Here is a 21,718-nt window from a genome sequence, read left to right as displayed (position 1 = left end):
CTAAATATTTATCCCTGCCTCGCACACAAAGTTCAGAAAGACACAATATCCTTATTTATAGTGAAGCGTTTCTTATCCGTATGTTTACCAAAATATTCAAAAATTACCATTTTTCAACACCATCCACAAAACTCAATTCCTCCTAGAGATATTTAAACTAAATACTTACCCCCGCCTCCAACAGAAAGATCAGAAAGACGCAATAGCCTTATTTATAGTCGAATGTTTACCCGAATATTTAACAAGTACCATTTTTCCACACCAGTCACAAAACTCAATTCCTCCTAGAATTATTTAAACTAAATAGTTATCCCTGCCTCCAACAGAAAGTTCAGAAAGACACAATAGCCATATTTATAGTCGAATGTTTACCCGAATATTTAACAAGTACCATTTTTCCACACCAACCACAAAACTCAATTCCTCCTAGAACTATTTAAACTAAATAGTTATCCCTGCCTCGCACAGAAAGTTCAGAAAGACACAATAGCCTTATTTATAGTGAAGCGTTTCTTAACCGTATGTTTACCAAAAGATTCAACACTTACCATTGTTCAACACCATCCTCACAACTCACTTCGTCCTAGAACTATTTAAACTAAATACTGACCCCCGCCTCCACTAGAAAGTTCAGAAAGACGCAATAGCCTTAGTTATAGTCGAATGTTTACCCGAATATTTAACAAGTACCATTTTTCCACACCAGCCACAAAACTCAATTCCTCCTAGAATTATTTAAACTAAATAGTTATCCCTTCCTCGCACAGAAAGTTCAGAAAGACACAATAGCCTTATTTATAGTGAAGCGTTTCTTAGCCGTATGTTTACCCAAATATTCAACACGTATCATTTTTCAACACCATCCACAAAACTCAATTCCTACTAGAATTATTTAAACTAAATACTTACCCCCGCCTCCAACAGAAAGATCATAAAGACGCAATAGCCATATTTATAGTCGAATGTTTACCCGATTATTTAACAAGTACCATTTTCCCACACCAGCCACAAAACTCAATTCCTCCTAGAATTATTTAAACTAAATAGTTATCCCTGCCTCGCACAGAAAGTTCAGAAAGACACAAAAGCCTTATTTATAGTGAAGCGTTTCTTAGCCGTATGTTTACCCAAATATTCAACACGTATAATTTTTCAACACCATCCACAAAACTCAATTCCTCCTAGAATTATTTAAACTAAATACTTACCCCCGCCTCCAACAGAAAGATCAGAAAGACGCAATAGCCTTATTTATAGTCGAATGTTTACCCGAATATTTAACAAGTACCATTTTTCCACACCAGCCACAACACTCAATTCCTCCTAGAATTATTTAAACTATATAGTTATCCCTGAATATCACATAAATTACAGACAGAAACAATAGCCATCTTTATAGTTAAGCGTTTCTTAAACGTATGTTTACCCAAATATTCAACACTTACCATTTTTCAACACCAACCACAAAACTCAATTCCTCCTAGAGTTATTTAAACTAAATACTTACCCCCGCCTCCAACAGAAAGTTCAGAAAGACGCAATAGCCTTATTTATAGTCGAATGTTTACCCGACTATTTAACAAGTACCATTTTTCCACACCAGCCACAAAACTCGATTCCTCCTAGAATTATTTAAACTAAATAGTTATCCCTGCCTCGCACAGAAAGTTCAGAAAGATACAATAGCCTTATTTATAGTGAAGCGTTTCTGAAAACAGGGAGCCCGATTTACGAAAAAAAAAAAGGGATACCCCCGTGCAACTGAACCCCCCTTTTAACTGAACCCGTGTATAACCGAAATCCCTCCGTGCAACTGTATCCTCTTTAACTGAACCCTCGTGCCACTCACCCCGCTCTGCAAGCCCACCCCCTCCTACAAATGTTAAGACCTTTCTGTGTCAATCTAACCAATTTTTCAATATTTAATGAAGTATTATACATAAAAAAAATGAGAGGTAAATATAGCTCAATTAACAAATTCATTATATAGATAATTTTAAATTAAGCTATTGAATAATTTCTAGCAATGTCCCTTGTAAGCGTCTACGCAAATATATTTTCGAAAATATCTTTTCGCAAAAAAAAAATTCGCAAATCTCGTAAACTAAAGAAGTAATTACGTCACTGTTGTTAGCTCCATCATTAATCTCCAATAATGTAAATGCACGCCTCATTTTTTTCCTCTACTAATATCATTGCAAATAAAAACTATTCTCTTTGAATTCAATTCTCTTACTAATATGTAATGTAAAGAAAACTAAAAAGATACACCGGTTTTTCCAACACGGATGTAACCTAAAAAAACCTGTTTATCATGAAATAGAAATTCAGTTAATTGTGCCAGAAAAAACTTGAAGCAGAACAGATTATAACCAACCTGTTTGGTACGGGCACGTACGCAAAGTATATAGCTTCAAGCAAATTCCATATGATATTTTAAATTACTATACCTTCTATAGAAACGGTACCTCTTTGCAAATGACCCTGGTAACCCCAATTCATTCGAAACTTACACACATATCTATGCCTCAGGCGTAAGTTTCCTTGTCCCCTTTCAAGTAATTGGGCGCTTACTGTGAATGTATTCGTGAATGTGTTCGTGATACTGTGTATACGGTTACTACTCACATTTGTGAGGTTTTTCATCATTGTGGGGTCTCGTATCCAACGTCAATTCAGTTTTATAAGAAGATGCATTTTCGGAAACTTATGTTCGTACGGCTTTTGACGACAGTGAGCTCGTCATACGAAGATGTCATTTGAAAAAAATTAACTTTTAAAGTCTTGGCATTTTTACGGTTTATCAGCGTGTTCCACCATTATGAGCAGTCAAATTTCCACTCTGAATTAATCTATTTTTACATACTTCACATGCATGCGGTTTTTTCATCATTGTGGGTGATCGTATGCCGAGTCAAATCCCCCTCCGAAGAATATTACACATGGTTTTCACCACTATGGGTGACTATGTACCCAGTGAAATGTCCTTTCTGATAAATTTTCTTTTTGCATACTCACGTTCATATGGCTTTTTCCCATTGTGGGTTCTCATATGCCAAGTCAAATTTGTCTTCTGACAAAATTTCTTTTTACATGCTTCACATTCCTATGGCTTTTCCCCACAGCAGGTCTTCTTAAACCGAGTCAAATAAGCCTTATCCGTATTTTTTTTTTTTTTTTGCATACTTCACACTAGTGAGATTTATCACCATCGTGGGTTCTCATATGCTTAGTCAGATTACTTCTCTGAGAAAATTTATTTTTGCAGACTTCACACTCATAAGGTTTTTCTCCATTATGGGTTCTCAAATGCAGATTCAAACTATTCTTAATAGAAAATTTCTGTTTGCATACTTCGCATTCGTAAGGTTTTTCACCATTATGGGTTCTCATATGCAGAGTCAAATATGACTTGCGAATAAATTTCTTTTTGCATTCTTCACATTCATATGGTTTTCCACCTCTATGGGTTTTCATATGCCGACCCAAATAAGCCTTTAAAGAAAATTTCGTTTTGCATACTTCACATTCGTAAGGTTTTTCACCATTATGGGTTTTCATATGCTGACCCAAATAAGTCTTTAAAGAAAATTTCTTTTTGCATACTTCACATTCGTAAGGTTTTTCACCATTATGGGTTCTCAAATGCGGAGTCAAGTTATTCTTAACAGAAAATTTCTTTTCGCATACTTCACATTCGTAAGGTTTTTCACCATTATGGGTTCTCAAATGCAGAGTCAAACTATACTTAACAGAAAATTTCTTTTTGCATACTTCACATTCGTAAGGTTTTTCACCATTATGGGTTCTCATATGCAGAGTCAAATATGACTTGCGAATAAATTTCTTTTTGCATACTACACACTCATAGGGTTTTTCTCCATTATGGGTTCTCAAATGCAGAGTCAAACTATTCTTAACAGAAAATTTCTTTTTGCATACTTCACATTCGTAAGGTTTTTCACCATTATGGGTTCTCAAATGCAGAGTCAAATGATTCTTAACAGAAAATTTCTTTTCGCATACTTCACATTCGTAAGGTCTTTCACCATTATGGGTTCTCAAATGCAGAGTCAAACTATTCTTAACAGAAAATTTCTTTTTGCATACTTCACATTCGTAAGGTTTTTCACCATTATGGGTTCTCATATGCAAAGTCAGATGTGACTTGCGAATAAATTTCTTTCTGCACTCTTCACATTCATAGGGTTTTTCTCCATTATGGGTTATCATATGCAGAGTCAAATGCGAGTTGCGAATAAATTTCTTTTTGCATACTACACACTCATAGGGTTTTTCTCCATTATGGGTTCTCAAATGCAGAGTCAAACTGTTCTTAACAGAAAATTTCTTTTTGCATACTTCGCATTCGTAAGGTTGTTCTCCATTATGGGTTCTCATATGCAGAGTCAATTGTGACTTGCGAATAAATTTCTTTTTGCATTCTTCACATTCATATAGTTTTTCACCTCTATGGGTTTTCATATGCTGACCCAAATTAGTCTTGAAAGAAAATTTCTTTTTGCATACTTCACATTCGTATGGTTTTTCACCAGTGTGAATGTTTTTATGCATAATCATATGAAACTTCCGAGAAAATTTCCTTTTACATACCTCACATTCAAATGGTTTTTCACCAGTATGGGATCTAATATGCCGAGTCAAACTAGTGTTTTTAGAAAATTTCTTTTTGCATACTTCACATTCGTATGGTTTTTCACCAGTGTGGGATCTCATATGCAGTATCAAAGAAGACTGGTATAAAAATTTTCTTTTGCATACTTCACATTCGCAAGGTCTTTTACCATTATGAGTTCTTATATGCCGAGTCAATTTAGTCTTGCAAGATAATATCTTCTTACAAATTTTACAGCACAATTTTTCAGCATTGTGAACAGTATCAGTTGTATTCAAATATGATTCACAAGGATCATTCAAACCGCATATTTCAGATATGTTGAGATTTTTGTTCACCTTGCTCATCATATCAAGTTGTAAAGGCATTATCTGTTCATCTTTGCTTGTCATTTCACAATCCACTGAATTTAGAGGTGATTCTGGTTGCCTTACAGTCTGAAATAGCGATGGACTCCTTTGCGGCTGGAATTCCAATCTGTTCTGGGACACATGACACTCCGAAGATAAATGCTCTTTTATATCATTGATTCTTTCACTCAAACATATTGGACATCGTCTATTCTTTCCTAGCTTATGTTCGATGAAGTGTATTACCAATTCAGAGCAGTCACTAAGAACTGCAGGGCAAGTACCACACTCAGTAGGCGGCAGTTTCTCATGTTCAATTCTTTTATGAAGATCCAACATTAAAAATGAGCTCTCAATTTTTTTACAAGAGCAACATCGCCAAACCAAAGCTACCAATTCTTCTATAGCTTTGCTTGACAATTTTTCTAGTGGTAATATCGGGTCTTTGTTCGCCAGTTTTTGCTGTACAACGTGGAAAGTCTGACACAATGAAGATAAACTTTCTGATTCAGCAATTGGTAATTTTTCACAGTTACACATTACAGGGTGATCATGGAGTGTTTTGCGAAAGTTAAAGATACTCAAACTGAAACGCTACAGACCTATTAAATTCAAATCAAACAAAATAATACCAAAAATTCAGTTCGTTTGTAAGAAGTATCTATCCATATACATTTTTTCACGTTCATTTTTTTGCATTTGCTAAGCTAGTAAAAAGCATCACCAAATTTCGATTAAAAAAAGAAGGAAATGACGTAATTTGGAGGCCAAGCGCTAGATGTTGGCCAACTGATGGGCCTCTTAAAGAAGAAGAAGGAAATGGCGTCATTTGGAGGTCAAACATGCAGTAAGCGCAGTAAGCAATGTCTCTTAAGTGTGTACTTTCTCTGTGTTTATGAGAACCCTTGATGGTGAAAAAATATACAAACGTGAAATATGCACAGAAAAATTTGTTCAAAAGACTCATTTGACTCTTCAAAAAATTGTTTTTTTCGAAAACCACATTTGACTATGCATAGAAGAACTCATAACATTGGAAAACCATACACATGTGAAGTATCCATAACAACAGAAAATTATTAAGTATATGAAGGGGGTTGCCTCTCCTCAGCACCTCAGTCTTTACGCTAAAGTTTTTAGTACTTTTGAAAGAAAGCTCTTTATTGTTCCAATTAAACGACCCTTATGTTTCAGGAGTTGTTCTTAAAAATTCGAACTTTAGCGTAAAGAGCGAGGTTTTGAGGAGGAGGCAACCCCCTTCATATACGTAATAATTTCTGTTCGTTTTAAGTTTTATTGTTGCTCCTTACTTTCAGTTGAAAACCTTGTTTTTTATATATTTAGTATCTGATCATTTTTTAAATAATCCCAGGAAATCTGACCCTACCTCCACGGAGACATACCCTCCCCATGGATATATCCTCTAGATCAGTGGTTCTTAAACTGTGGTATGCGCACCCCTTGGGGGTACACGCAAATTTTTAGGGGGTACGTGGCCGGCCAACAAAAATCAAAACAACCCTTTAGCTCTAGGACTGGCAATTTTTTTTATATTTTAGCTATAGTTTACTTATTACCGGTAACTGAGAAGGGGTACCTAAAATGTTTTGTGTGTAAAAAGGGGTAGCCTAAAGCGTCTAAATAAGTTTGAGAACCACTGCTCTAGACAACTCAATCCCAGTGAAGATTTACCCAGGACATTATCCTTAACAACTCCACGCGTAACACTGAGACAGAAAAGAGAACGCAACAATTATGAAAAGAATTTTGCATAGGAATTCTGGCAAATTTTCCCAGTGTATAATTACCTTTGACAAGTTCACCCCCTGGAAACTTCCCTCCCCATGGAAAGTTCCCCAGTGAAAAAAAAGCAGAAAATTCGTCTTCCCACCCTAAAGTGTATGCATTCTTCCCAATAACAAATACTATACGTACACATTGGGCAATTTTTATTACCTATAGACCTTTCCCTTGGGCTGTGGGGGTTCATGTTATATCCAAATGCATAGTTATTGGTTCTTTCAACTATGATGAACAAATGGCTATCTTAAAATTTTAATCGGATGATTTTGGGGGGAAAGGGCCTAGTCACCCTCCAATCTTTTTGGTCACTTAAAAAAGGTGCTAGATCTTCTAATTTCCGTTCGAATAAGTCCTCTCATGATACTATAGGGTCACTGGGTCGTTAAAATCACTCCTGAAAAAAAAAAAAAAAAAAAAAAAAAAAAAAAAAAAAACGCATCCAGATCAAGCATCCGTGATCTTTCTTCAGGCAAAAAAAAAATCCACATTTTGGCAGATAGAATCTTGAATGCTATAAAATAGGGTTCTCTGATACGTTGAATCTGATGGTGTGATTTTCATTAAAATTCTATGACTTTTAGGGGGTGTTTCTCCACTTTTTAGAAAACGAGGCAAATTTTCTCAGGCTCGTAACATTTGATGGTTGAGACTAAACTTAATTAAACTTGTAAATTTGAAATCAGCATAAAAATTCGATTCTTTTGATACATCTATTGGTATCAAAATTCCGTTTTTTACAGTTTCGGTTAGGCTACTATTGAGCCGGGTCGCTCCTTTCTTACAGTTCGTTACCACGAACTGTTTGATCAAATAATGTAAATCTAAACGTGGAGTATGTATAAAAAAATAAAAGTCTGCTTTGACTCTGTACCAATGCCAAATCCAGGATTTTTGTTCGAGGGGTGGGGGGGGGGGGTAGGCCTTCAATAACTTTTTTACAACGCATCAAAAATTTGTTTATTTGCATTTTTATTACAAACAATCATTCTGAGGGGGGGGGGTTAGACTCCTGAGCCCCCTGGATACGACCTTACTCTTTACATGCATCTGCATATGGTGGTGAACTCGAAATGGTGAATACCGTACCCAAGTGAATATGAAGCATAGAAACAAATCTTCGAAAGTTTAACTTGGCTCTACACATGATAGCACACATTACAGAAAAATTTTGCGAATGTGAAGTACCAAATGCAAAAGAAAACTTTCACACAAAGACTACCTTGATTCTACTTAAACCCACAAAAGGGAAAACAAGGATGGTAGTTTGCAAAAAGGAATTTTCTTTCTGGACTTAATTGAATCTACAAATGACACCTACAGAGACCAGTCGCCTAAATATACATCAGTGCCAAAACCGAACACCTTCCCCCCTCCCTCCCAGAAGGTCATTTTTTTATTTCATAGAAGGTTAGGTAGACGGGTCACAGCAGGGGAAAGATATGTATCAGCACCTCTATCTTAGAGGCTACGTATTATAATTTTTACGTACTATATTCGTCAATAAAACCACATTATTCATCCACTTACTGTAATTTTATAGATTTGTTCTTATCAAGAAATAAGTTAAGTAAAAAAAAAAAAAATCAGATTTTTGAGGTCGTTAAAAATATAAATTTGAAGAAGTCTTCTGCTTAAAACCTATTTTCGTTCTCGTGTAAAATTAAATAAAAAAAACAAGTTTTTTTTTACCTGAAAGTAATGAGCAACATTAAAACTTAAACAAAACAGAAATTATTCCGTATATGAAATGGGCTGTCCCCAAATCAATGCCTCACTCATTACACTAAGGTCTTTTTTGTTTAAAAATATAGAGTTGTGAGAAAGAGTCAAACTTTAGCGTAAAGAGCGAGGCGTTGAGGAGGGGACCGCCCCTTTCATATACGGAATAATTTCTGTTCGTTTTAAGTTTTAATGTCGCTTCTTACTTTCAGTTAAAAAAAACTTGTTTTTTTTTAATTAATTTCTGAACGTTTTTGGATTAATGCAGCTTCGATTTTGGCTCACCGTACATGAATAATTAAAACGGAATGGCTAAATGGCTTTCTCGAAATTTTGTTCTGACGTAACTTACGAATTAACTACTTTAACGAACTTCTATATTCGTATGTTTTTATTACGTACATTTGGGAGTTCGCCTCCCTGGTCAATACCTCACTCTTTACGCTAAAGATCAAATTTTGTTTGAATTTACAAACCCCTGAATCACAAAGGCTGGTTAATTATAAAACAGCTCTTTTGAAAGTACTAAAACTTTTTTAGCGTAAAGAGCGAGGTATTGACTAGGGGGCGAACCCCCTCATATACGTAATAATTTCTGTTCGTTTTAAGTTTTAATGTTACTCCTTACTTTCAGTTGAAAAACTTGTTTTTTTCTGATTGTTTTTTAAATAATGCTGGGAAATCCGGCACCCCCCTTCATAGAAATGTCCCTTCCCCCAAGGAAACATCCTCCCCCGTAACCCCCCTCCTCCGACCCCCCCCCCCCCAGAAAAAAATCCCTCCTGAAATCGTCTGTATACTTCCCATTAACCAATACTATATGTAAACAATGGGCAAAGTTAATAACTTGCAGCCCTTCCCCGGGGAACTATGGGGCATTAACTTATCCTCAAAGACATATGATGAACTATGATGATTTTCGACTATGATGAACAAAATGGATATCTCAAAACTTTGATTGGATGACTTCGGGAGAAAAATGAGGGTGGGAGGGGGCCAAGTCGCCCTCCAATTTTTTTGGTCACTTAAAAAGGGCACTAGAACTTTTAATTTCCGTTCGAATGAGCCCTCTCACGATATTCTAGGACTATTCGACTGATACGATCCCCCCTGGGAAAAAAAAAAAAAAAATAAACACGCATCCGTGATCTTTTTTCTGGCAAAAAATACAAATTTCCACTGTCCTTTTTGTAACCGAAAAGACTGGAGGGAAACTAGCTCCCCTCCTATTCCCCCCTTTACCCAAAGTCAACTGATAAAATTTTGAAATAGCCATTTTGTTCAGCATAGTTGAAAGGTCCAATAGTACAGATAGGAGCTTGAAACTTCTATAACAGGGTTCTCTGATACGCTGAATCTGATGGTGTGATTTTCATTCAAGTTCTACGACTTTTAGGGGTTGTTTCCCCCTTTTTTTGAAAATAAGGTAAATTTTCTCAGGCACGTAACTTTCGATGGGTAAGATTAAACTTGATGAAACTTGCATATTTAAAATCAGCATAAAAATTTGATTTTTTTGATGTATCTATTGGTATCAAATAGATTTTCGGTTAGTATTGAGCCGGGTCGCTCCTTACTTAACGAACTGTTTGATTATGAAAATGAAAGATCCGCCCTGCAGTTTGAATGCGATCATTGATAAATTGAGGACCAAGCAATATTTCTCAGAATCTGGATTGCGGGTTACAATCCAGCTATGAGCGATCAGATTGTCAAAAGAAACGATATTTTGGTAGGCCTACTTGAAAAAGAAAGGCCATAACAGGATTTCAGGTAGTAACTGAACCGCCCACCCCCTAGACGTGTTCCAGAGAAGAAATATAGTTTATTAGCCGATATGCAAAAGACACTTCAGAAAGTGAGCTTGAGAAATCTTTGCCGCCTCCTAGATTTTAGAAAATCCCTTCTTTTTTTTCGGGGGGGGGGGGGGGGGGGGGGTTTTTATTGAAGAAGATTTTTTATTTTTTTTAATTAAAAAACAACATACTTGCCAAACCAATAGATTTTGAAAAATAGATGTTGCACCCCCCCCCATCCTAAATTTACATGAATTGACGCCACTGGCAATGTCAGCTCTGATGCTTTGGTGATGTAAGCAGTTCTAAAAATTTTTGTTTATTTAAAGAGTTGGCATGTATAATACACTTTAAAACTACTGAAATAAGTAAACATTAACTGATAGATTTAATGGTAAAATTCTACTTTAGCTACTTTTGGCTATCTTGGAAAGGAGTTTGGTTAGGAAAATGAAACTTTCAGGGATAGATCTAAAGGCTAAAGTATGTCCCGGGAAGGTATTTTGAAGTACCTACCTCCACTCCTTGCTCTAGAGGGTCCTGACCTTTGATGACCTTTAAAAATCTTTGTATAAATGTGAAACCTTGTAAAATAGATATTCTACTTAAAATGAAGTCCAACAAAATTGTTTTCAGCCTCACAACTTTGTTCAATCCTGATTTATAGAGTTTTAAAGATATGCAAAGACATTTCTTAAATTTTGAAAATTAACATTGATATGGCTTAAAATACTACTCAAATAACAGGAATTGCATTTTCAGAACTAAAGCCAGAGAAAAAGAATCTTATAACTGAAAATTAAGGTAAAATGTCGTTTTGTCAAAATTTCAATAGGTATAGACCTGTCATGTAGGCAAATTTCAGGATCCTCTAGTGGGAGAAGGAGAGGAGATAAGTACTTCAAAATACCTTCCGAGGACATATTTTAGCCTGTAGACCCATCCCTGAAAGTTTCATTTTCCTAACCTCACCCCTTTCCAAGATAGGTAAAAGTAACTAAAGTAGAATTTTACCGATTTAATATCTACAAATAATTTAAAATACAGATATGATTAAATACAAAAAAAGCTTTTTCAACTGAAAGTCAGGAGCAACATTAAAGCTTAAAATAAACAGAAATTACTACGTATAAGAGTGGACTGTCACCTCCTCAACCCGCCCCTTCTTATGCTATAGTTTTTTAGTGCTTTTAAAACTTTCTTATCCCAGTTCAACGGTCCTTGTGTTTCAGCAATTGTTTTCAAAAAAAATTCGACAAAAAGTCAAGCTTTGTCGTTAAGAGCGAGGAGCTGAGGAGGGGGGCAGCCCCCCTCAACTACTGAATAACTTCTGTTCGTTTTAAGTGTTAATGTTGCTCCTTATTTTTAGTTGAAAAAATTTATTTTTGTATTTGATTCCTGACCGTTTTTCAAATCACGCCCCGGCCTAGCCAAGATGAGATGTGGAGTACCGACCTCCTAAAACCCGATTTCTTGCTGTTAAATTGTATACATCAATAGTTGTAAATTGATTGATAGTAGGCTACCCTGCTTTTAAGCTTAGCCGTTTAAGAATTAAAATATTTGATTATAATTAAAACTTTGGTGAAATTATTCACCACGTGTTAAGGTCAGTGGGGCGTTTCAGACAGACTCTCAACAAATTAACAAATTTTTATTAGAACTCTAACAAATTTTTATTAGAATGTACAAGATCACTAGGTCTTTCAAGGCAGTATTTTGTCCGGTCCCTACCATTGCCACCAAAGTTACAGCCAGTAATTCCCTAAAATCAAATAAAGCTACATCCAGAAACGTTTGCAAAATTAAATTGGAGATGACCAACAAAAACTTAAATCGCTTTGCCGAAGGTTAGAGGTTATGCTGAGCAAATTATTAATCAATTTTTTAATGACGTCAATTAGGGGGGGGGGGTCAATCAACCACATTAAATTTCTTGTTCATTTTTGATGCACGATCTTTTGTATATAAACTTTTCCCAGTTCACTAAAAACTAAGCTAATCTAATCAAGCTGGAAACAAGAGAGTTTATGCAGAATATTTTTTCAACCAAGAGAATGGACAAAGGCTAGAAAAAGGCTAAAGTGTAAAACTTGAAAGTGGGGTATTTCTTACAAAAGAGAAGCTCTATCTCCTCAACAAAAATATTAATCAAAATTACACTAAATTTATTTAATTATTTTTCAGACAATTGAAAAGAAGGAAATGAAAACAAGTGCAGCCCTGTTTAATCACCAAACACATGCTTGATTTATCTTTTTAAATGGATTTCGGATTTAAGGGGAGGGTCGATTGATATTGGGGAAAGGGAGAAGAAATTTAGGGGTCATAGTGTTAACCCAGTCCCTTTTCCGATGAGTGGGGAAGATGATGAGGATATGTTTCATTTATTGGAGAATTGTATGCAATTAGCAGGACTAAGAAATGCGTGTTTTTAGTTAGTGCTGGTAAAAAGAAGGTGGGTCGTAGGGATTGTAGGATTACAAGTTAAAATGACATTGAGGAATTTGTCTAAGTATACTGATGAAGGGCTGATACATCGTGAAAGATATATCCCTTTATAAATATTTTCGTGAACATTTATATATAAGTACATTTTTTCTTTTTAATTTATTTGGCTTTTTTTTAATTTATTTGTGTTTTTTTGTTGGTTTTGTTATGTTTTTGTTTAGTTTTTTTCCTATGGCCCGATGGCTTTTTTTGGGGAATACATACATACATACATACATACATACATGCTTGATTTATCTTTTTACTTTTTTTGCATAAAGCTATCTTGTAATTCCTCTATCTATGTGTTTTTCAAATTAACGAATTGCCAACTCAATAAAAAGTTATAAAAAAAAAAAATCGGTTTTACTACAATTCTCTTGTTGGGAAATAAAACATTACCTATACATTATTTCAAAATCGGATTAATTCCTGATTTAATGTGATATATTCTTGAGTAAAGCAATTTTGCAATAGACAATAATCTCGGTAAATATAATAAAAAAAAAATCTAAATTGCATTTTCGTTGGAACAGCGTTGCCAGATTGGATTAAGTTCCAGACTACATTAAAAAAAAATTAAGCTAAAAGTAGCGCAAATTTTTGAAAAAAAAGCAAAAGTTTGCCCTTTTAGACTAATCCTTTCAACCATTTGACTAACACAATCCAAGAAAACCTGATGACAACTGTGTTTGAGGGAAATGAACTTACTTGTTTTATTAAATCTAAAAAATAAAAAGGGTTAGATACTCTTATATTAGATTATTCCTGACATAAATGTATGAATACCATGGGCGCCCATACGGGGGGACGGGGCACCAGCCGGCCCCCCCCCCCCCGGCTGAATGACTCTACAGTATGTTTTCATATTTTTGTTTTAAGATCTCTATTATACAGCATTGGAAGTGCCGACTGGACCAGGTAAGCCCCCACCGCCTAAAATTCAGCTTATGGGCGCCCATGATGAATACAAACCAAAAACAAACTTGTGTACTAAAAGCTGTTATATAAATGCAATAAAAATTTCCAAATTGTTTTTATCAAGATACAAAAGGGATTTTCGCTTCACGACCGAGACTCTTAAGCTCGGTGCCCACAGAAAGCGAATTTTTTTCGCTGACCAATTTGTGAGTTGGCATCACGACAGTGAATTCAAAAGGCATGCCTCACAGAATGCAAAATTTCAAATATGATTTCTAAAAGACAAAAACAAAAGATTTGTGGATTGTTACTGCTTTCGTCTTTAGGACGTCGGAGAGGTAAGCTGAAACGATCAAGAAAGTTTCCTTGTTCATTTTCTTGTTTTTAGAAGTTTACTGTATTTCGTCTTGCGAATATCTATCGTGCGAATAAAATTCGACTCGGAGTTGAAAGGTGCGAACAGAAAAATTCCGGACGTGCGACGCTGAAAAAATTTGCCTGACGACCTCGAATTCGTCTAGCGTCAGCGAATTCGCTTTCAGTGGGCACCGGGCTTTAGTGAAAACAAAATATGATTCTTTAGATTAAATTCGTGGAAACTTCTACAACCACACACCTCTTTAAAAAACTAGAAAATGTTTAACAGGTGCTGAACCTAAAAAAAAAGAAGAAAAAGGAAAAGAAAAGTGAGTAAAAAGTCAGCAGAAAAAGCTAAAGGCACGTGGCAGTGACCATCGAAAGAAGGACCTTCTTTCCATGGTTAGCGCCACGTGCCTTTAGCTTTTCTGGGGTGGCTTTCCTTTGCTGGCTTAATTATATTTAGGAATAAAGACATCAGTTATGTTTGAATCTTTACGGACGAAAAGTGCCAAATTTAACTATTTATTTTTGTCTATCTACTACCACGGTTTAACTCGGCAATGCTGACTAAAATATAGCAATGCCCTAAAAACTTCATAATTACGAAACAACCAAAAACATAAATATTAGAAAATTGTGTTTCTCACGTATGAACATGCCTAAGATGGATCGAAGGGGCGATTTTTTTTTCTTGGTATCTCAATTTCTATTGTCAGATTATCAAAAGAAAAGAAATTCCTTCTAGCTAGACTACTACTACTACTACTACTAACAACTCACCACAGCACCAAGCCGCCTGAGGCCAACATAGATACGCAAGCTCTTATACCAATCTATCCGAAGCCTCCATATTTACACACTCCCAGGAAGCTCCCAGTTCCCTTAAATCCTTCCTTACAACATCCTCCCACCCCAACCGAAGACGACCTGCTTTCCGGTTAGCCCTAGACCGTTGGCCGGAAAGGATTAGATTGCCGTTGATAGGCTACTAGATTGCCGGCGATAATCCAAAATTCAGCAAATATATAACCCAAATTATATATTTCCCATGCATTTTGCCATACGTCACTCTTTTATATCAAATATTGAAAAAAATAAGAAGTCATGATTTTTGGTATTATTTCCAAAACATATGAGAAATTATAAAAGAAATAAAGAAACTATAAAGAAAAATTTTAAGGTAAGCCTAAGTATTATTCATTATTTGACAAATAACAAAAATAATAATACTTTGTAAAAAATAATTTATGAAAAAAACAACAACTTACAATAAAATCTTATCTTTAGCCCCCATTTTTTTTTTTGGGGGGGGGGGGAGGGAGGGGTTAGAAAAATGAACTACTGCAATACAAAACAATTTTAACGTCACTTAGTCCAAAAGAATCCCTTCCACTCAGTTAATCATTTGTTAATTTTGTACTTAACACAAGCTGTTGTTTGAATGTATAACGCCATCCGTTGGACCCTTTTAACTGGCACGCATGCAACATGAGTAGAGAGGCCTCAATTGATCCCATCCCTCACCCCTGCTGCCACCTACAACTTTTTTGCACACCATATATGGGCATAGAACCACGTGGTTTATGGTTTTTGTCAGTGAGAATGAAAAAACAGGAATTTTGTCACATTTATGTCTGTTTTCATGGATGGTTATGTGTGTTGGTCGATTTATTTGATGTTTTTCATGGATGGATATGGATGATTTATGGTTTTTGTCAGTGAGAATGAAAAAACAGTATTTTTCTCACCTGAAAAACAGGAATTTTCTCACATTTATGGATGTTTTCATGGATGGTTATGTGTGTTGGTCAATTTATTTGATGTTTTTCATGGATGGTTATGGATGATTTATGGTTTTTGTCAGTGAGAATGAAAAAACAGGAACTTTCTCACATTTATGTCTGTTTTTATGGTTTTTGTCAGTGAGAATGAAAAAACAGGAACTTTTTCACATTTATGTCTGTTTGTTGTCAGTGAAAAAGGAAAAATAGGAACTTTCTCACTTTGATGGATTATTGAGTCTAATGGGGGCAGGTCAATGACACTTCCTTCATGCTGTTGTTGTTGCTCGAGGCAAATGTTATGAGTTTCCAGGAATTTGGAACACCTGTGCTGTCTACCTCAATTCCCCTATCGTGAATCAATAATTCCCCTTAGAAACAACAAATTAATTCCCTTTTCTTGACAGATCAATCAACCAATGACATCATCTGTCAGACTTTAAAATTTTCACCTAGAAACGATTCTCCAGGAATAGATCCAAGTCATTAATGTCTTTGCCTCGGAAACAACTCTACTGGTCGAACTCCAAAAGATATTAATAACCAAACGCCATGGAAACAATTTTCCAAGAAACATCTTAGTGATGAATTGTTTTAGCACAGGAATCAGGTCTCTTAGTAATTTGAAATGCGTCAGCGCAGAGATGCCAAAAACTAAAGGAACACGCTGAAATTACGTTTAGGGATTATTTGGGCGAAACCGTTTTAGACAGGTTATGGAATTATTTCGACGAAACAGTTAGAGACATTTTAAAAGATGATTCAAAAGATGATTTTAGAAGAGGATTTGAGGGTGAAACTCTGTGGTCGTTATAATACACAAGTTGTATTTTAACAGTGTCGTGAGGTCCCCTACCCAAAACCCAAAGCGTTCCGATCCCCCTACCCCAACCCCGAAGGAAGCCCCCGGACAGCAAAGGTTCTCTGGATTACCAAAGGGCCCCCGGCGCCCCAAAGGCTCCTGAGCCTCCATTTTAATACTTTTTAAGGCTTTATTATATCTTTTCAGAACAAATTATTATTTTAGGGAATTATTTCGGCGAAACAGTTAGAGACATTTTAAAAGAGGATTTAAAAGATGATTTTAGAAGAGAATTTAAGGGTGAAACTCTGTGGTCGTTATAATACACAAGTTGTATTTTAACAGTGTCGTGAGGTCCCCTACCCCAACCCCAAAGGGTTCCGATCCCCCTACCCCAACCCCAAAGGGTTCCAATCCCCCTACCCCAACCCCGAAGGAAGCCCCCGGTACTCAGAGGTCCCCCAAGCTCCCAAAAGGGCCCCCGGATCCCCAAACGCCCTCCCCGGGCCCCCAAAGGCCCTCCCCCGGTCCTCAGAGGTCCCCCAGGCTCCCAAAGGGCCCCCAGACCCCCAAAGGCCCTCCCCGGGCCCCCAAAGGCCCTCCCCCAGCCCCCAAAGGACCACCCAGCCCTTATGAGCCCTCTGGATCCCCAAAAGCCCTCCCCAGGTCCCCAAAGAGCCCCATCCCCATTTTGTTAATACTTTTTTTTGTGCATTTGAGACACAGAAGGGTCCCCGCATTTCAAAAGGCTTTATTATGTTTTTTCAGAACAAGTTTTTTTCTTAATGTCCTTCATAAACCAATTTTACAACTTGAAGTAGTTATCTTTTTCCCCACAACTTTACTATAAGGCTTTTTGAAGTACCCAATATCATGCAATACTTTTCAAAGGCATTTCAGAACATGTTTTTTTCTTAAGGTCCTTCCTAAACCCATTTTACATGTTGAAGTACTTATCTTTTCCCCCCAACTTTACTTTACGACTCTTTTGCACACCCAAACATCAAGCAATACTTTCCAAAAGGCTTTATTATATCTTTTCAGTACAAGTTCTTTTCTTAATAACCTTCTTAAACCAATTTTTCAAATTCTAAATTTTTCCTTAGTAGAAGAAAAAGCTATATCATAGTTGCGAATATTTTCTCGGGAGATAAGCAGTTCTATTTCAATTTTAAATTTTATCAATGAAGTTAAGAAAAGTTAAAGTTCTCTTCTGAATTTTCTCAATGAAAAAGAAATTAGTTATTAATCAATTCTATTTTTTTCAAATAATAGAAAAATTTTTCACTTCGGATCAAATTTTTATCAAAGAGATGAAAAAAATTTATATACTGTTCCTAATTTTTCACGGAAGATTGAAAAGTTCAAGTTCTCTTCTGAATTTTACCTAAGAACACACTTCAATTGTAATTTCTCTAGAGAAAATAAAAATCTTCAACTTCGTTTTTAAGTTCACCAAAGACATAAAGAAATTTAAAGTTCTATTCTAAATTTTTCCGTAGTAGATAGAAAAAGCTATAGCATACTTGTGAATATTTCCCCAGAAGATAAAAAGTTCTACTTCAATTTTTAATTTTCTCAACGAAGTGAAGAAAAGTTCAAGTTCTATTCTGAATTTTTTCAATGAAAAAGAAATTAGTTATTGATCATTTCTATTTTTCCAAATAATATAAATATTTTCCAACTTCAAAATGGGCACACAGAAAAAAACTTACACACACACACACACACACACAAACTTACACACACACACAAACACACACACACAAACACACAAACACACAAAAAAACAAAAAAAAAAGAAAACACAAACAAAAACACACAAAAAACGACACAAAAGCATCAAAACAAAAAAACAAAAAGACACACACCCAAATAAACACCCACAAAGATACAGACACACACACACACACACACACACACACACACACACACACACACACACACACACACACACACACACACACACACACACACACACACACACACACACACACACACACACACACACACACACACACACACACACACACACACACACACACACACACACACACACACACACACACACACACACACACACACACACACACACACACACACACACACACACACACACACACACACACACACACACCACACACACACACACACACACACACACACACACACACACACACACACACACACACACACACACACACACACACACACACACACACACACACACACACACACACACACACACACAAACACACACAAACACACACAAACACACACAAAAACACACACACACACACAAACACTCACACAAACACACAAAAACTTACACGCACACAAAAACTTACACACGCACACAAAAACTTACACACACACACAAAAAACTTACACAAAAAAACTTACACACACACAAAAACTTACACACTCAAAAAAAAACTTGCACACACACACACAAAAACTTACACACACAAAAAAACTAACACAGACAAAAAAATTACACACACACACAAACTTACACACAAACACAAAAACTAACACACACACACACACACAAAAAAACTCACACACACAAAAAAACTTACACACAAAAACTTACACACACACACAAAAACTTACACAAAAACACAAAAAATAACACACACACTAAAAAACTTACACACACACACAAAAAATTACACACACACACACACACAAACACAAACTTACACACACACAAAAACTTACACACACAAAAACTTACACACACACACAAAAACTTACACACACACACAAAAACTTACACACACACAAAAACTTACACACACACAAAAACTAACACACACACACAAAAACTAACACACACACAAAAACTTACACACACACACGCCAAAACTTACACACACACACAAAAAATTACACACACACAAAAACTTACACACACACAAAAAAAAACTAACACACACACACACACACACACACACACACAAACTTACACACACAAAAAAACTGACACACACACACACAAACACAAAAACTTACACACACACACACACACAAATTTACACACACACACACAGAATTAGACAAAAATTACGATATTTATACACAGTTTCAACTAACTACGGCTAAGTATCTTAAAAGGCGAGGTATTTTTCTTGCGAGAACACAAAAAATCATTAAGTGGTATTAATGAAAATGATGATAATCAACCGAAAACCGTCAACGAGAACACCGATTAACCATCACAAAGTGTCACAATGCCGTCAGTGTGTCAACACCCCTCGGAAAATAGGGGGGTAATGGTCAACTGCGAAGATATTTAGCCTACAGAAAGAAATTGCTCATTGTTCCTTTAGTAGCCACGCAATTAGACTAAAAATTATGATATTTATGCACAGTTTCAACTAACTACGGCTAAGTATGTTAAAGGCGAGCCATTTTCTTGCGAGAACACAATAATCAGAACACACACACAAAAACTTACACACACACACAAAAACTTACACACACAAAAACTTACACACACACACAAAAACTAACACACACACACAAAAAATTACACACACAAACAAAAACTAACACACACACAAAAACTTACACACACACAAAAACAAACACACACACACAAAAAAACTTACACACACACAAAAACTTACACAGACACGCAAAAACTAAGACACACACAAAAACTTACACACACACACACATACTAACACAAACAAACACAAACTTACACACACACACAAAAAATTACACACACACACAAAAAAACATACACACACACACACACATAAACACACACACAGACACATACACACACACAAAAAAAAACACACACAAAAACAAACACACACACGCACACACACACATACAAAATTACACACACACACACACACAAATTGACACACGCACACAATAAGACAAAAATTAAGATATTTATGCACAGTTTCAACTAACTACGGCTAAGTATTTTAAGAGGCGATGTATTTTTCTTGGGAAAACACAAAAAATCATTAAGTGGTATTAATGAAAATGATGATCATCAACCGAAAACCGTCAACGAGAACACCGATTAACCATCACCAAAGTGTCACAATGCCGACAGTTTGTCAACACCCCTCTGAAAATAGGGGGAGGGAATGGTCAACTGCGAAGATGTTTAGCCTAAAGAAAAAAATTGCTCATTGTTCCTTTAGTAGCCACGCACTTAGACTAAAAATTATGATATTTATGCACAGTTTCAACTAACTACGCCTAAGTATGTTAAAGGCGAGCCATTTTCTTGCGAGAACACAAAAATCAGAACACACACACACAAAAACTTACACACACACAAAAACTTACACACACACAAAAACTTACACACACACAAAAACTTACACACACACAAAAACTTACACACACACACAAAAACTTACCCACACACACAAAAACTCACACACACACACAAAAAAAACTTACACACACAAAAACTTACACACACATAAAAACTAGCACACACACAAAAACTTACACACACACAAAATTTACACACGGACACACAATTAGACAAAAATAACGATATTTATGCACATTTTCAACTAACTACGGCTAAGTATCTTAAAAGAAGAGGTATTTTTCTTGCTAGAACACAAAAATCATTAAGCGGTATTAATGAAAATGATGATAATCAACCGAAAACCATCAACAAGAACACAAATTAACCATCACCAAAGTGTCACAATGCCGTCAGTGTGTCAACACCCCTTGGAAAATAGGGGGTAAAGGTCAATTGTGAAAATATTTAGCCTAAGAAACTAGAATATGACATTACAACCCTTCGCTAATAACTAGTGAAAACCAAGAACTCAAACGCAGATGAACTACTGTTCGCTATTTACTACATTGCAACTACTGGTGCAACATGATAACATGATAATCATTTCTAATTTTAACAATTCCTCGCGTACATCCTTCAAACATAATAAACTCAGTCTTGGAGAGATTTGAGATTGAACACTAAATTAAACAAATGAAAGAATTCACATTTTAGAGTTAAAAAGTGCACACAGAAAAAAAAAAAATATAATAGTCGTTTAAAA

At 35.8% G+C, this 21,718-nt stretch overlaps 2 protein-coding genes across 5 annotated transcripts in view; both read right to left on the bottom strand.

Annotated features, from left to right (window-relative positions):
* Positions 1-21,718, bottom strand: part of LOC148944216 (uncharacterized) — a 190,716-nt gene that overhangs the window by 66,930 nt on the left and 102,068 nt on the right. The window lies entirely within an intron of this gene.
* On the bottom strand, positions 3,193-5,526 carry LOC148944217 (uncharacterized). Its single transcript, XM_089100560.1, has 2 exons — positions 3,496-5,526; positions 3,193-3,411 (listed from the first exon to the last, which is right to left on the bottom strand). The coding sequence occupies exons 1-2, from the start codon at positions 5,524-5,526 to the stop codon at positions 3,193-3,195; spliced, it is 2,250 nt and encodes a 749-aa protein (XP_088956686.1).

This window comes from Artemia sp. Qi Xiang Cuo, chromosome 14 (assembly GCF_049724085.1).
Source record: "Artemia sp. Qi Xiang Cuo chromosome 14, ASM4972408v1, whole genome shotgun sequence".
Lineage (NCBI taxonomy): Eukaryota > Metazoa > Arthropoda > Branchiopoda > Anostraca > Artemiidae > Artemia > Artemia sp. Qi Xiang Cuo.
This window is presented reverse-complemented; position numbering and strand designations above follow the sequence as displayed.